This window comes from Porites lutea, chromosome 4, assembly GCF_958299795.1.
Source record: "Porites lutea chromosome 4, jaPorLute2.1, whole genome shotgun sequence".
NCBI classification, from domain to species: domain Eukaryota; kingdom Metazoa; phylum Cnidaria; class Anthozoa; order Scleractinia; family Poritidae; genus Porites; species Porites lutea.
In genome coordinates, this window is record NC_133204.1 from 9,692,613 (window position 1) to 9,710,704 (window position 18,092).

The 18,092-nt window shown below is 37.7% G+C and overlaps 2 protein-coding genes across 2 annotated transcripts; one reads left to right on the plus strand and one right to left on the minus strand.

Moving 5' to 3' along the window:
• Positions 1 to 5,495: 5,495 nt before the first annotated feature.
• Positions 5,496 to 13,376, plus strand: LOC140934162 (uncharacterized). Its single transcript, XM_073383836.1, has 11 exons — positions 5,496 to 5,508; positions 5,894 to 6,112; positions 6,309 to 6,685; positions 6,997 to 7,164; positions 7,478 to 7,588; positions 8,726 to 8,842; positions 9,529 to 9,619; positions 9,716 to 10,090; positions 11,008 to 11,136; positions 11,800 to 11,946; positions 12,758 to 13,376. Exons 1-11 carry the CDS (start codon positions 5,496 to 5,498, stop codon positions 13,288 to 13,290), a joined length of 2,280 nt encoding a protein of 759 aa, XP_073239937.1. The 3' UTR covers positions 13,291 to 13,376.
• Positions 13,377 to 16,651: 3,275 nt separating this feature from the next.
• On the minus strand, positions 16,652 to 18,071 carry LOC140935734 (developmentally-regulated GTP-binding protein 2-like). Its single transcript, XM_073385302.1, has one exon. It carries the CDS (start codon positions 18,016 to 18,018, stop codon positions 16,921 to 16,923), a length of 1,098 nt encoding a protein of 365 aa, XP_073241403.1. The 5' UTR covers positions 18,019 to 18,071; the 3' UTR covers positions 16,652 to 16,920.
• Positions 18,072 to 18,092: the final 21 nt, after the last annotated feature.

Genomic DNA, 18,092 nt, shown 5'->3' on the forward strand with positions numbered 1-18,092 from the left:
TCACAAAACGTTAGAAGATCCAAGCCCGACGCGATTTTTCAAAGGTGAGTTATTCATAGTGTTTCTGGAGACGCCATGTTGCCGCCGAGAAACGCCACTAAAGCCATCAGAGAAACTTCATTGTTAATTGCTGATTTTTGTTATGAAACCGATTAAATATCAATCGAGACCGAGTCAGCTTTAAGATTTATTATTTTATACCAGGAGCGGTCAGATAGAAAAAGTAATCAAATATGGTAAATTGTCTTTAATTTACTCAGCCGGGAATTAGTATGCGAGCATCGTCGCAATTTTAATGTGGAGAAAAGAGAAAACCTTATAAACCGTGCTATTACTCCAGGACGAATCATAGGGAGCTGAAAATTTGCAAAGCAATAAGTTCCATTATGAAACATGAAACTCGAAAGGAATGGTAATCAATATTTGGCTGGCAATAGCAAATCGCTAAGAAGAAAATATGCCTTTAGTTCAGATTATTTGAATACAACACTTGGTTATTGGTTATTATTATAATGGGATCACTACAATATAGCATAAAAAATAAAAGGGGATGCAAACATCACAAGTACTACACTAAACATGCTAAAGCGTGCCAATGTAATAGAGGGTCAAATCGCTCAATTATGTCCCGGCTGAACGTGTGCTGAATGTATGAAATGGGACAGTCAGATCAACTCGGGATTATTTGCTCCCGAGCTCGGCCGTGTGTAAACCTGTACATTATGAAATATTTTGCTTAGTGACTAAATGAAACAAGTCTTGCCAGTAGTTTAATAGCCTTTAAATTCGTGTCGTGTTTTCTGTATTTTTAAAAGCTCAAAGTTAATTTCGTGCATAGTTTCGATCTACTTCGATTACTTTAATGTTCAGGTTATCCTCAAATCACGCGCCATCTTTTTCATGTTTTGCTCTTCCCTACCTACGTAGCCTAAGGAAGTCAATGTACTCACATGTCTACCCCACAGCGGAGTGACTTCAACAGTATTACTTATCAGCTCTTTCCTTCTGCCTAACCACCTTACCGCTACCCTCTCAGGAACGTGATTTTTGTCCATTGTGCTCAACGTGCAAAAGTTTCGCGTTAAACTTTAGTTGTTGCCACGTGTATCGAAATGTATAATGAAGATGAGGGTAGATTTTCCATCATTGGAAACAAGATGTCTGCAGAGCACCAACTCCGTGTACACTTCTTCTCGATTTTCTTCATAGTTGGGCTAATTTATAAAGAAAGTGAAGGTAATTGAATGGCTACTTTTAGTTTAAGAACTGTTTCATAGAAGATGAATGGAGAACTGTAAGCTTTAAGCCGAAAATATTGTTTGCAAGAAGGAGGAAGCAATCAGTTTATAACAAGAAATCATTTTTGATAAAAAAGGATTTGTTTTAATAGGTATAATACCGAATATAAAGTCGTAAAGTAGTACTAGTTATTAAAAATAGTTTGTTCTTGTGTGTACTACAGGACTCAGCTTCAAAGCAGGAAAATTCAATGTGACCACAACCTTGAGTCTGTTTGCCTGTAAGAATGTTTCTTTTGAGGAGCCTTTTAACGGTGGACAAGAAATTAAAATCTTCATTTCTAAAAGCCATGCAACCGAAGGTTCTACTCAAGCTCGTGGAAATGGTGCAGCAATTTGGGTGGAATCTGTGAATAACAAGGCATTTACTGTCTGTGTTTTGGAATACGGAGATGGCTCAAGTGGCGCTTCACAAATGAACTGGATGGCGCTGCAATCGGAACCTGTTGGCACTCAACTGGGTACAGCCTCGTTAAACTCCTGGACTACTGGAACAACGTGCAAAAGGATCGCTTTTGAAAAGGTTCGATTAGTTCAGTTTTTCATTCTTTTTCATTTCATTTGGTTTGCTTGCTACACAAAACATCCCTTTCCCCAAAAAGAGAAGCAATGACAACAACTAAAAAACCTTTTGCCTTAACATTTATTATTTCATGAGTCTATTTCTGAAAAGTGCTGGAGTCATATGGTTTCCGCATTTTTAACTGCGTTGTATTTGCTGCTATGGCTGGAGTTGTGACATGCTTTTTTTAGCATTACGTTGTCTTAGTAAATTTTTTCGTGTTCGCAATATTTTTTGAGGAGATGAAACCTTTGATTGATAGACTCTTCGGATGAGGAAAACAAAACAATTTAAATATGAATAAATATTTATATAATGAAATAACTAAGGAGCTTTACAGTCATTAAAGTAGCGGCCATATTGGCTGCCACAGTTGGATTTTACTTAAAATTGAGTTTTTGCTCAAATTTGTCTCACTAGAGCTTAAATTAAGGCTTTATTTATGAAGTATCCTATGATAAAAAGTATTTCTTCTATAGAACTATTCCATTTTATTTTACCTGAAATTAAGAAAGTAACGCGCATTTTCAAGGCTTAGAGAAGGCTTAATAGCATTTATGCTTTTGATGGTTTCATGTCTCGCTGCTATAGCAAACTTCCATCACTAAAGTTTAGTAAAATTTGTCAAAGGAATAAAATGAACAGTTATTAGAAAGGAAATTAGGCTTTGGTATAAACTTTGTAAAAATATTGGCCAAAAACCTGGCGCCTCGACTACTTCAATAGTTTCAATTTTTAAGTTCCAATAGTTTGTTTTTCGTAGTCCCTTTCCACCTTTTTCCGAAAACCCAACTTATTTTTTTTAAACACTTAACAATCACGATTATTCTTAAAAATACACAATTTCAGCTCCATTTCTCCCAAGAATTCTTAATTTTTTTTATTTGCTGTGATCCGCTATTTATTCCCTCTATATTATTTGTGAACCTAAATTTGCTATTACTACTTTTGATTCTTCTAGTCGACTACTTTTTTGACATGTCCCTAATATCCACGGTTTCTTATTCCTTACTGGCTTCTGAGTGCTCTGTTTCTTTTATTAAAACTTCTCTCTTCTAGTATCGTTTCTGAACAATTCTACTTGCAACTCCATTAAACGAGATGAACTTCAAAGTTACTAATTTCTCATCTTTTATTAGTCTGTTAGTTCTCTATTTACGTGTCATACGGTTTTGTCAAAAGTTGTTTAAATTTTCATTTCCAAATGTGATGAACTTAAAATCGATTTCATCTCAAATTTTGATTTTCGTTTTACACTCCATTATCGATATGGCCTATTTTTTTTGTAAAAGCACTATAGATCAAACGATTTTTGCTTGTTTGTTTTCTTTAATTTATCTTTTTGCTTGTTTGGTTTTGTTTTCCTATTTTCTTTATTGCCCTAGCTTAACCCTTACACTTCTACTGCCATTTGGCAAAGAAAGATAATTACCTTCCCTTCATTGTTATCTTTGTTGATTGAAAATGTATATATTTTACGGATGATATATTTTAATTGTTCACTTTTTTCACTCCTTCAGCGTTTCTTGGCTCCTCCAAACATCTTCGTAACTGCTCGTCACCAGGTTCTCAAAAGACCTCAAGACGCTTTGGCCTTGTGGGTAGAAGACTTGCGCAAGGACAGCTTTAAACTTTGTGCCAGAGAAACCAAGATTTTTGATGGAGTTCATAAAAACATCAAAGTGGTGAGTGATATTCCAGTTACTTGATTTCTTCAACTACATCTTGTTTTGTTATCAGTAGTGTCTTTAAACGAGATGGAACAAATTTGATATATAATGAAATGTTGAAAATTTCATAAACAGCCATTCAGATTGTAACAATAACGCAAGAAGTAATGCAACAAGGCTGCATTAGTTGCATGTAAATGCCGGAATGGTATTATCATTTTCGCTCACATTTAACTTTCATATTTGACATTTCAACCCTGTCTGAGCGTTAATATTTGTACAATTTCTCATTAACTTTGAGAAGCTACCATTTAACCATTTGTTATCCTCTTACCGCACAACCCATACTTTTGCATACACTAAACGACGCTTCCGAAAGGCTTCAGCGTTTTTTTTTCTTTTTTTTAATTTAATTTTTTTTTCACTGAAACAAGATTAACGTCAATCGGTAAAGTGCTCAAAAAGTACCTGTCCACCAAATACATTGACCTTTAGCAACAAAACATTGCCAAAAATTATTATGTCTGCTAAGTGAACAGTTAATAAAGAGAAGACGTTCTGACTCAAACGTTTTTCCAATTCCCTCCCCTTCCCCCCTGCGTCCCTGCTTGTCCCTGTAAGAGTTAGAGAAATGTTGAATATTAAGTGCTGTTGTTGGTTACCCTTGAGTTTGTTTTGAAAGCGTAATAACAGTAAGAACAAATGTTGCATTTAGAAAGTTCACATTCTTGCTTGATATCTTTACCTCTTCCCTGCAGGACTGGATGGCTTTTACCAAATTAAAGACTGACAATTTTACCTTGACTGATAGTCTCGTGTTTAAAAACAACAACTCACCATTACAAAAACGGAACAAAAACGCCATTTGTCAGGTATATGTATAGTGTCATGTTTGATAGTGTTCAGCACTGAAAGCTCATGTTTTCCTGTTCCCTCTGCTTGTCTTTGTCATTCAAATTAAGGATTAACTAAATCTTTGAATAAATTGTATCCTCTCAAAAGAAAAAGTCTCATTTTTCCGGCCTGCAGTTAGTTATAGGAAGAAATCAGAAATGGATGTTAACGTTGTCTTTCTTGGAAAATAACTACCTATTTGAGTTGAGATTTATATCATTTGTTTTTTTTTCTGATTTCAGATGGTTAAGTTCCAGGACGTCTTTTATGCCCCTCCAGTTGTAGTGGTGTCTCCAAGACTTGGTTACAATAACAACAGATCACGTTTATCAGGATTCGAACCATGCAACGCAGTTACATCCTGGGTTGAGGTTAGAAATATGTAGTCTGCCTATTCTCACTGTGGTTCGAATGAGGAGAATTTGATTAAAAGTCAAGGAATTATTTCCTTTGATCGTTTTCCTTACTCACGTTATAATAAGTAAACCTACATTTTTCAAACAACTTCATTAGCTTAAGAGGTTTTTACTATTATATAGCGTGATATATACAGACAATAAAGACTATTTATAGTTTCTCATTTTTAATTACTATAAATACGGCAAATTAAATAAAACCAAGCTCTCAGCAAAGAAAACACTTGTACAATAACTTTTGTGCAGACTTCTCAGATGAAGACTGACTTTTTTATGGTTATTCGTTTGGTTCTTTAAAGCTAATTTCTAAAAAAAATTAGTCCCACAGGTTCTTAACAATTAGGTTTTGACTGCAATTGCACTAATAATTTTTTTGAAATAAATTAATCGAACAAGTTGGCTGAAACTAAAGTTTAGAAAAATTGTTATATTAATATTGTGTTATCTATTATTATATATTCACATACGTTTTAGCCTTTGAATTTACCCTATTGTAACAAAGTGTTATATTATATATGTGGAATATGAACTCAAAGTTTTTTTTTTCGCTGTTTTCGAATGTGCGTAGCATACATCTACAAACGAAACAGAAGTGTGTGTGAGAAGCTACAACAATGACGCCAGGGATCATAAGGACGTTATGAAAGTCGATTATATGGTAATTGGAGGTAGGCAATAAATTATGTAACATAAAATGAGGGAATAGCAGGGAATTTATGTGCTCCTTTAATAATTATACGTACATAATAGTGAAAATCTGCACAACGCTTAAGTGCATAATTATGTTTTGATCAAATTTTAATCCTTAGTTTTATCCAAAGTCATTCAGATTATACCGTCATTTCTATACCCAAAAACAAAAGAAAGTGAAATTAAAAGCTAATAGGTTATGGGTTGCAATCTACAACATTTATGGAAATATTCTTGTGGTCTAACCAGTGCCCTGGTAAATCTGAAATTCCAGGGTTATTCCAGGATAGTTTATCCAATGACGAAATGAATGAACCTTTAATGCTGCCCTCTGATTTCATGACTTGTATGTTTTTCTTTTAGACTTGGATCCTTGTATAGATGTGACATGTCATTATCACAGTCTGTGTAAGGCTTTTGGACCTCATGATGCACGCTGTGTGTGTGTTGACCGCTGTCCAACTTACAAAGAACCCGTATGTTCATCCAATGGCACAACATACGACAACAAATGTCTGTTTGAACAGGAAGTTTGTCTAAATCGACTGAACTTTACCGTGCAACATCCTGGCAGCTGTGAAGGTCAGCCACTTTATTACCTTATTTCAAGGTTTTTCTTTTTAAAAGAATTCTGCTAATTTTTCGATTAATAGTAAAAGTTTCTTTCACTACGTTTTTGTTTACGTTTCCACTCTTTCTAAAATAAAGTTATTGCGTCAACAATGGACTTAAGTTTGTTACTGTTAGCCTATAACTAATCTTTGTAACTTCTTTTTAGGATTTCCATTTCAACGTGGTCGCCATCACATGGCCCATATTCCATCTCTGGGATATTCTCATTGTCAAGAAATTCGTTTTAAGCCTTTTGTGTTTTATCCTGACAAAACCATTGAAGTGCAGATTGCTGTCAATCATATTGATACCAGTGTTAAATCCTATGTCCATGACGCGGCGGTATCGTGGATTGAAAATGTCAATAACGACGGATTTACTGCCTGTGTGATGGCAGCAGGATATAACGAAAGAAAGTCGTATGCTAACGTGACAGTTGATTGGATGGCGTATCAAGGTGCTCCAGTGGGTGGCGTGACTGGTGAACTGCACATGTCACAGTGGTGGACAGGAACAACTTGCGCAACTGTGAGATTTCCCACCGTAAGTTGCTTTGATCTATAGTTCTCGATGCTTTCTTTTTCAAGTCGTTTAGGATCACATCATCCAGTTTAACAAAACAATAAAAGTGACCGTTTTTTGTAATTAACCCCGTCTACTTAATATGTATTTTCGACAAAGAAAAACTTAGCGTCCAAACTGCCACTTTTAATCACTTTACTGAATCTATGGAGATCAATATTCTTGCTTCGAATTGTTACTAAAAATTAAAGGAAACTGATGATGATAAGTTAAAATTCGGAGTATGCCAAGCATTTTAGCAGAATGACGATTTTATGTTATTTCGCTCTCAGGGGAAATTTTCAGCCAAACCTTCAGTCTTTGTGACGTCAAAGCATTACAATCCAGGACTAAAACGTGACGCTGCTAGTGTATGGATTGAAGATGTAACGAAATCATCATGTAAAGTTTGTATGAGAGAACTGCAGAATTATGCTGGATCACACCGAGATATTTTTGTTGTAAGTATAGTGTGTCATTATTTCAAGTGTCAAACATTAATCACGCATTGGGCTGTCACACTTTGACGTAGTGCCAAAGCTTTGACTCTCGGGCTTAAGCTACCGGTAATTCCACAGAGTCCTTGAAGAGCTGCTATTATCGCGGACTCGAGCAACTCTGCAAATTCATTTCAGAATAAGTTATTAAAAACCGCAAGTTACTTTTTAACATTCTTCACCTTCACCTCTAACCCTTTGTTTTTTAAATTGTTATCTTGACTGATTTATTTCGATTAACAAGAACTTACGCGTTGTTTATTGACTTGTATTTTAGAATTGGCTCGCCTTTTCGAATCTTCCCAACACTCCCTTTTCGGAACATAGCTCGATCTACTTTGCAAATGATAAACCTCCCGACAGGAGCCATTATAATTCATTTTGCAAGGTCAGTAGTAACGTTTGAGTTTGAATCCAGATCTAAGTTTAAATCCTTTAATAAGGGAGCTGTCAAATTTTACTTTCAGGTCTTGCTTGTGCTTTGGAAGATTTTTAATCTTAGCAATGTACAGTGATATGGAAGAAAAGAAAAAGCGCTCTTATTTAAGTGTCAATGTATTTAGTAAGAAAGTACTAATTGGGGACACTATTTTTACGTCTCCTACCGAAGACGGTACCGCCATTTTACGTGGTCATCTAAGCTACGGAAGGTCTAGCCATTTGCGGGGCAAAGGCAGTACCTTCATTTTTCAGTTATTTTGAGATCCTGTGTATTGGTCCGGTCCCGGGAATCGAGCCCGCGACTTTCCGCTCTGCAGTCCACCGCTCTACCGACTGAGCTAAACCTGCCGCGGTATGAACTGCATACTGACTTATTTCGATGAATGTAACACCCCATTTATTTTGGTCCTAAAGACACCAAAGTCACATATTCACTCATAACTCATTCACCTCTGTGATACGTACAATTGAATTCATAATTCCATTACGGGAGGCTAAAGAAAAAAAGTAAACGTTAACCTCCATTTTCATGGCAATGTCAGTTGTCAATTTTGTTGTTGTAATGAAGCCTGTTTTACAATAGGCTTCTTGTGCTGAGTTGAGTTAGCTATCCTCCAAATAACGTTGGCCTCGAAATATCTTTCCTCGTACTGTTTTTGTATTGCAGCAATTAAAACGTACGTCATTTAATTTTTTTTTTTTCTGGACGATGTTAATGTTGATGTGGCATTCTGTTCCCAAGATTTTCATTTGCAGAGAACTGAACCAGTTAATTAACGATTATCTCAAACATCATCACGAAAAGAAGAAGATCCCCCCTTTGCTGTGTGGAGCAAGGCGAAATCAACTTGTGAAACTTGCATGAAAACTTTAGACCGAAATTCTCAGGTTTCAGTATATTTCATTCTTACCCGTCTGAAATCGAGGAAACTGTAAATAGTAGTGGTAAACCGTTTAGTACGTTTTAGTGCTACAGATTCTTACCAGAGAATTCTCTAAATAAAAAAGGCAGTTTGATTGCAAGTGGACGATATCTTGGGGACACTTCTCCTTCAAGTTTTATAAAATACTTCATCTTTCACAGGACGTTATCTTTGTTAGAACTTATAACACAACGCCACATGTCTTCGTTTCTGCTTCTCATTCAACAAAAGGAGGGAATCGAAGTCCACTTCATAACAGCATAGCTGCCTGGGTGGAGGTTGGTAGCTCAAAGTGATGTCAGGATATTAAAATTTATATCAAATCGACTTTTGGGGATTAAACCTAGCTGTATATTGACTGTATTGTCGTAAATCCAAAAATTGTTACCTCGGTGAGATTGTCAGTTTTGTTAAGATTTACCGAAAATACTTAGTGATTATATTATTGAAAGAAAAAAAAAAGAGCAGAACATTTATTTTGATATTGTTATAGGTGGGGCAAAATTACATGTGTATAGAGGGCTTATGTGCCATTACTTATCAAGTTTGATAGCAGTACAGAACACTTCCGTATCGGGCGCTTTTTTTTAACTCTTTACTCTTAATGGTTGATTTGATGGTACAAAAAAACGTTTCTCGATCAATTCAGTGCTAAATTACCTTGAAATTACTTATTGTAACAAAAAGTAATTGTGAATCAGGTTTTAATTTCTCCTGTGTTTTATGCAATGCATATCTTCTGAACTGTCTACCTTTTCACGTAAAATCATTCCGGCTTTCAGAACTGTAAAGCCCCTCTTTTCAGATGTCGAGCTCAGTCACATGTGCTTTATTTATGATGCTAATAAGGAAACTATATTGTTCTCACTCAGGTTTAGATGCAGCACTGATGTGAATTAATGTAAGATCTATGTTTGAATCTGGCCTAATATACATACTGATGTTCACTGCTTTTTATGTACAGTACATTAACAGGACAGGGTTTCGCGTTTGTGTCAAAGAACTGTATGAGGCAAAATACGACCCACTTTTCATATCCTACACAGTTTTATCAGGTAAGAGATTTAATGCAATACAGAGAAGATCTTTTTACGGTAGACCTTCCAATATTGTCTCTTGTTGTGACTCAGTGTCGTGCTTTATACTCATAGACGTCTGTCCAGCTGGATGGGATTACTTCAGTGGATACTGCTATTTAACAAGCTCTGTATGCGCACCTTGGGTGACTGCTGTGTCCAACTGTTCAACGATGAACTCACATCTGGTAACAGTGCACAACCAAGAGGAAAATGTGTACATACAGCACCGTCATAATGGCGAGCGATCATGGATTGGCTTAAATGACCGAAGCGTCGAGGGATCGTTTGAGTGGACAAACAAGGAAATAGGTAGCTTTCATTTCTGGGCTCCGCAACAACCAAACAACTTGAAAAACGAAGACTGTGTTCACACCCTTGGTGCAAAGGATGGCTACACTTGGAACGACGTGTCATGTGACAAATGCTTCAACTACACTTGCGCTGAAGGTTTTAAAGTTGTCAGTTGTTCTAAACCTCAGAAATTATTCAAAACCAACTCGTCACCATCTTAATAACAATTGATAATTTTTTGCAGAATATAGTGCGCGTGTTTTTTCTTAAAATGTATGCCTTCTTCAATGTTATGTGGTCAGATGCAGGTTATTTGAAATCAAGTTGAAGCTGACTAGCCTGGCTGCAGGGGTTCTTGTTTGTAACTTGTTACACAGCTACTTCCTCATCGCGTCATTATTAAGGTCATTTTTCAGTGGAAAGTAACTGTGTCCTACCACTACTCTACAAAATAAGATCATGCTTATAAAATCGTATTGTAGCCAAGTCATGATCATGAGTGATTTTTTTATCTACTGCAGAAACGCACAGTTGCGCTTGTAATTATCACAGATGTGATGCAAAGGCTGCTCTTCAGATTACTAATGAGTTCACATATTGGCATTTGCAAAGATGGATTTCTTGAAAATGGAAAAAAAGAGTGCTTTTTGTAACTAACTCCGCGTCTGTGTGACCTTCACGTTCTTGATTTTTACCAGCCTGGCGAAGAATTGTAATGGGCATTTTATCCAGCTTAGTTTTGCACACAATTTCGTTTTAACGAACACAGATAAATCTGTAAATAACAAAATACCACCTTGCCACAATTTAGTCTCCTTATGGTATATTATATAAACAAAAAGAGCTTCTTTCTGGGCCTTCAGTTTGACTTTTACTGTACTCCCCCGGCGGTTGTAGTTCATTTTTTTCTTGATTAAAATTTTATTTTCCGTTGTTTCAAACTCATTATCATACATCAGTGCGCCAAAAGACAAAGCAAAACCAAATTGAAACTAAGGAAAAATTGAATCATAACGCATGAACTAATTAGCTATGAGGCACGGACTGCTCATGTTATAATTTTTTGTTATCAGATATAGATGAATGCAGCAACAAAAGCCATACCTGTGATGTCAATGCGGATTGTAGCAACACTCAAGGTTCTTACAACTGCACTTGCAAACCTGGATACTCAGGAGATGGAAAGAAATGCATTGCAGTTGGTATGCAGCATCCCTATAGAATTATTATCATTTGTTGTCCTCGTCATTAGATATAGATGAATGCAGAAACAAAACCCATACCTGTGATGTGAATGCAGTTTGTAGCAACACTCAAAGGTCTCACAACTGCACATGCTAACCTGCATATTCTGGAGATTGAAAGAAATGCACCGGTATTCCTATAATATTCACTGACCTTCTCTGATTATCATTTATTGTCTCCGTCATTAGGTGCGGTTATGCACCATGGTAAAGGGTATTTCCCACAGTAAAAAAAAAGCCGTGGTTAGTTTAGCGTGGGTTTAGTTTACATCAGGGTTACACCTGACTTAACTACCAAAGTAAATTAGCTGCTCTTACGGTTTTATGGTTTGCTGTTTTGGAATTTGACTTTTCCCTCCCCTCTTAATTTACCCAATTGTGTTATTATTAAACGTAAGAGAGCATATGCTGTTCTGGGAGCTATTCAAAATAACCGATATTTGTAATGGTATTTGTAAATCATGCTGGGTACTCAAATTATTGCAGCTACACTAGTTCTGGTATACATAATGGCAGCATTAACTTTGTAAAACTAAGATGCAGTCCAAACGGTCCTAAGCCGTTCTTATTTTCTTTCTTTCTTTTCTTTTTGTTATTTTGTTTTGTTTTCTTTTTCTGTAGGACCAGGTTGGACGCGCGAAAACCCTGCTAAATCCTGTAAGGACATCCGGGACTTAGGGTTCTCCAAAGGAGATGGCGAGTACTGGATTGATCCTGGAAAGACTGGAAACCCATTAAAAGTGTTTTGTGACATGACAACTTACGGAGGTAACGTTTAAACAATTGACAGATCTGTCAAAGTAAACCTAAAATTTCAATTAAAATGTAAGAATAAATATCGTTGTGGCCTTTGTCTGGCGCTAGTAAACAGTCACTTTTGAGATTTCTAAACTGAGTACTGGTTGCTATTCCAACTAACATTTCGCGTCGTTGTCACAAATAAATTAAAAACAAAATCAATCAAACAAACATACGGGCTTGATGCAATTTGGCTTTAACAATAATTGTCGATGAGGTTTCACGTTGAGAGTGATGCAGAAAACTAATCTAGTTTGTGAATCAAGCAAATTTGCAATCCTTTTTTAGTTTTGCTTTTATCTCCAACACAAACCTAGTCTTCTTCGCAGCCGCTCAATTGGGTCCGTGGGGTCGGCCGGGCAGTATTGGGTGACTCCGGCCCAAGTGGCTATGAAGAAGAAAAACACAAACCGCGGACCTTCAACAAACCAAGGACACTGGTTTTTAAAGATCTGTTACAGATATTTCATCGGAACAGCACACATCAACCGTCGTTTACAGTACATTAATATGCGGCCAGTGTACACCGTTTTTGAGTGGGCACCAACTCGGGCCTACAATATTTTTGCTTACATTTTCTTTACTTCCTAAGCAAAGTTCTCTTCGATATTACAGTTTGTAAAGGGATGTAAATACGTTATTTTACTCGAGAACTTACTAAATTCCTTGGAATTTTTTTAAATTTGATATAAATTTTATACGCTTCTTGTTCCGTGTTGGTACTGTCGGTATTGCCGGCTTGTTGGCTGACATGACAAATCGGAACCTTGTGTGATTTCAGGTGGTTGGCTTCTCGTCTCAAGACTTGTGTTGAGCAGCTCAACTCCCCCGTCTCGTCTACCAGTGAAGAATTCGTACCGTGGAATAAGCAGCAAACAAGTTTTTCTCACAACAACGGCCATGAAAGAGCTAAGAAAGATCCTGCCTTTCACTCAGATAAGATTCCTTTGCAAGAAAAAGAGACCCGGACGAACATTCCACATCACTACGGCCGCTAATTCCAAAGGCGAAGCTGTGGTCCAGTTCTTTAGCGGTGCTACAGATGCTTTCCCTGCTTCGTGTGGCTCTTTTGTCATAATGAACAATGACAACTCGAGATTGGCAAGACTTTGCAATAAGTGGGGAAGAGAAAGAGGCTATTATTATGTTGCTAAATGGGGTCATGACGGACTGGATAGAGAAAGTCGACTGTACAATCTCGTTGCCTTTGTAAGAGCCTCTTATCATTGGATGAACATAGGGGGCAGTTGCGAATGCGATGATCATAGTAGAAGTGTGTCGTCTGGTGATTTTTGGAAAGTCTATGTTCGATAGCGAGTTATTTGCTGTTCCAGCGACGCGATAATAAAAGTCCTGTTTCCCGTTAGACTCTGACTAAATTTACTGAACACTCATCTCAATAATGAAATTCTATTCAACCTTGAAAACGCCAATTGTAATCATATTCTTGCGGCCGCTACTAAAACTTCCTTTCTATGATCTGTTTAAATGATCGTCTTGCTAAATTGATTATACCTACTAAAATCTGGATATTTAAAACCAAAAAATCTGAACGTTCAAGCCTTTATTACTTGGGTGGAGCGCCAAGTAGAGGATTCGCGACACTTAAGCCTGGTTTTTTCTAGCACATAAGCATAAGCAAAAGAGCATAAGATTAAGCATAAGAAAAACGGACAATTTCGTTCTTATTGTTCTTGTGTTTATGTCGTAGCTTTGACTAGTGAAAACTAGGTCGACATAAGCTCAAGCATAAGCACAAGGCCGTAAATCAATCATAGTTCACTTTCACCCAGACCTCATCCATGCGAACATATCAAAAGCAATATGGCGGACGCTTTGTCCGCCATCTTGTTTATCATAGGGTTGAGGAGAGCTGGTATCGAGAATTGAGTCAAATGTGCCATTCTGCGTGTGCTAGTGAACACCAGGCTTAAGGAGTGTCCCAAAGTTCTTTTTTTGGGGACAAGATTGGGACGCACAGTCCTTGAGTTTTCGGTTTGAGTCGGCTATTTGGCGAAATGAGAGCGGAATTAGTTCGAGATATCCCGAGATCACTTTGAGTTCTTTGATTTATTCTTTAATTCTGATTCGAGGAAGAGATAACTTTCGGCTTGTCCGAGGTTTGAACCGACTCACCTGGGACCAGTCAGATCAGATGAGACCCTAAGTTGAGGGATTAGCCGATTGCGCCACTGTCACCCAATTCAAGGTAGTTTGTAATGTGAAAAATTTTCTTTAAAATAACCCACGTTCGATATGTATTAAAATTCTAACATGACTCCGAGGCTTTAGCGTCAAGACTCCCTTCTCTCGCAATTTTCATCGCACAAGAGACTTGAGCACAAAGAAAACCAAACCAAATATAGAAAAATGACCAGAAAGCCTTACCCTGGGAACCAGAGGTGTTTTCTCGCGTGAGACGGGGAGCTTCGTTTCGTCGGCCACAGGCCGACACTTGTTCGGCCGAAGGCCGAAGACACTTCGGCATGGTCACTTTTTAAGACTTGACCGAAACCGGAAACCGTGCATGAAAAGCCTCTGGCACCCAGGGTAAGAAAGCCTCTGAGTCATGTTAGAATTTTAATATTCCGCACGTAGGCTATTATGCACTAGTTTCGGGACGAGATTGGGCACGCAAGTTCGTGACGTTTCGGCTTGTGTCAGCTATTTCACCGAGACCTAATGTAGTTTGTCTTGTGAAACTCAGCTATAATATCGCGCACTAGTGGGTTTCGTGCGGGAAATGGAAGCCGAAAGGAAAAAAATAATCGCTGGGTTCAACTGAAAATGATTGAAATGAAAAACAAAAGAGAGGTAATGGGGACAACAATTTTGTCAAATGGAAAGGGAGGAAAAATTCGAGCTCTTTGCAAACCATTAAGTAACGTCCACTACGGCTCCACTCTCCTTTTTCACCCATTTCAACCAGCCTTTAACAATTAACAACATTGTGGCACTCATGGAAAGAAAGACCTACAGTTTACTAACCGGGATTTTCAATGACCTAGGAAGCAACAGGGTCTCTTCTGCCTAAAAAAGTCTGGTTTGGTGCATCCTTGGCATGGCACCATTAACCTTGTATTGAAACCCATTCTTTCATATTATATCCTGCAAGGCCACAGCATGGCAAGATCACTGAATATATTCAAAACTCTTTGCTTTATTCAGTTACTAATATCACATTCTCATTGGCTGAGGTGCTTGTTATTTATCAGCTTACAGATAGTGAGTTTTACTTGGTAAAATTATGAAAAAGGCTCTTACATTTCCATTATTACAGAGTACTTGTACATCTCAACTAAAATAATATAGTGAAAGGTTTGAACCCAGGGGTCATTTCACAAGAAGGTGGGATATGATTTTCCAGTCGCGTGTAGTCCTGAATAGGGCTGTTGTTGACAACCTGTGCACTAGTCATCTTCACAGTCAAAGTAAGTTGTATCACATCAGTTGATTTATGATATTACTGGGCATCTGTCATGACTTAATGGTCATAAACCAAAGTTGAAGTGATACAACTCCCTTTGACTCTGAAGATGACTACAGGTTGTCAAAACTTCAGTCACTGTTAACAGTAGTCATATTCAGAATTAAGTATTAGGCCAAAAAAAGATAATTTGACTTGCATGTCAGGCAAGTTAAGAACAAAATCCACTAGCCCAGGGCTATGGGTCACTCATTTCTTCGCATCTGCAATTTAGATCTGATGATGGAAATATCAATAATTTACAACCTAAAATAAATCCTTTATTGGTAAAATAAGTTAAGTGAAACAAAAAATACCTTTTTTGATGCTTCTTTGAGTTATGCAAGACTTGAAAAGAATGACACAAGAAAATTTGGCAACAATGATTATCATGCATTACTTTGAAAGATCATTTACAATAATTCACTGTGGCATGTGTATGTTGTCTCATGAGTCACTATAATACTTATTTAAGATGTTTCCAACTATACTGCTGTTCTTGCTTGACACCATCACCTGATAAAGACCAGGAGTACAGCATCTACAGCCATTTCGAGAAAGGTTGTGGGAAAAGGTGCACACAACAATCCTGAAAGGTATTGTGGCTAATTTTGAGTTCACTGTTCTTCAAAGAAAATTGAAAGAATACACGAAAGGCCATAGAGATATGTTTGCAAATGCTAAAAGAAAGCAACAATGAAAGATTCAAAAGCTACAGTGTCTGGAACAAGGTATTGATCATATCCCACATTACCTTTCTGACAACCTTTCTCGAATAGCTGTAAATGTTATGATCAATGAAAAGTGATTCTTGTAAGACAAACTACAAATAAGCCTGACATGATGCAGTTTTCGCCGTACGGCTTTCGTGCCTCTCGCCCTTTTTCTGATAAATTTCATGACACCCATTGCCTTTCTTGGTTAAGAACCCACTATAATTGCAGTTAGATAAATAAAAGATTTCCCCTTGATCTCTATTAACAACATAATCATATAAAGATTTCAATTCAGGACCACTCCGGACACAGCTGAGATTTGGATTTCTCAAACACTATGACCGTGGTCAAAGACAACAACTCTGTTTATTATTTCTAATCTTTATCAATTACTTTGTCACTTTGGTAAACAACTGGTCAGGGTGCAGAGCAGATCAGTTTTACAGCTTGCCACCTGGGCAAAAAAACTAGACCAAAAAAGGTTAAGATGAGCATTGAAGCATTGAGCACGTCTTCTGTTATTTGAATTCACCAGAAAATTTCACTTGCCCACTGAGCAGTCAAGAACAGAATTCAGAAACCCAATTGCAAACCCACTAGCCACTGGCTATCGAACACTTCTTTCTTTGCACACTGCTGGTCCAGAATAGATTAATAAAGCGAATTATTATCAATTTGAACTAACTGGTTTGTAGTCGGATGCAGTCTAATTTTTTTTGCATTCTTAATTACTGTTTTAGGGCACCCACTTTAAAAGTGTTATTACTTTTTCATAATCTGAATGACATCTTCATCATTCATAACATGATTAATTCCTACCCTTTGTGGGCTATATTTTGTACTGGTGCCCCAGACTAGCGCATACTTAAAAACATCAGAAAGTGTCCTATGAATCGCATGACATACATGCTCGACATTGGCTCCACGTCGAAGTATCAGCCCCCCACTGAAGTTGGGGGGCTCACCTCTCTTCTTTGTGTAGACTCTCAGCAGAGCAAGGTGCTCCCACATCTCTTCTAACAGATAGTCTAAGTTCAGCTCCATCTCACAACTTACAACAACAGAGTGAGGCAGACGAGCAAGACGATCAACTTCTTCTATGGAAATGCAGTCAATCTTGTTGTAGACATATACACAGGACAAGTAGATTCTGTTGCCGCAGATTACATCAATGAGCTGATCTGCAGTGCAATCCTCTCTGATAAGCACCTCAGCATTGAAGATCTTGTACTCATGAAGAATCATCTGCACCAGCTTCTCATCCAAGTGAGTTAAACTGCATGTGGCATTGAAAGAAATCCCGCCTCCCTTTTTAACTTTGAAGTAAATGTTTGGCTTGTAACAGTTTAAGCGGATGCCACAATCTTCCAATTCTTTCTCCAGTAAAACTTTTTGGATTTCTCCCTTAGCTGCGTCTAACATCATCACCACCATATCAGCAGTACGAGCAACAGCAATAACTTGTTTACCCCGACCCTTCCCTTGAGAGGCACCTTCAATGATCCCAGGCAAATCGAGTAGTTGGATGTTCGCTCCATTGTATTCTATCACTCCAGGGATACAAGTTAGGGTCGTAAACTCGTACGATGCACTTACACTGGACGTGGACGTTAACTTGTTTAATAGTGTTGATTTTCCAACAGAAGGAAACCCGATCAAAGCCACTCTTGCATCACCAGATTTCATAACATCAAAACCTTCTCCTTTGCCGGCACCAGCTGATTTCGACGGTTCGAGAAGCTGCGAACGGTATTTTGCCAGCTTTGCCTTCAGTAAGCCCAAATGGTACTCCGTCGCTTTATTTTTCTGGGTCCTTGCGATTTCTTTCTCTATTTCGCTGATTTTTTCGAGGATTCCCATGTTGAAAATTGCAAATATCTGCCGATCTCGTCCACGTTGAATCGGAAGCAAATGGCGACTGCTCTGAGTCTGCA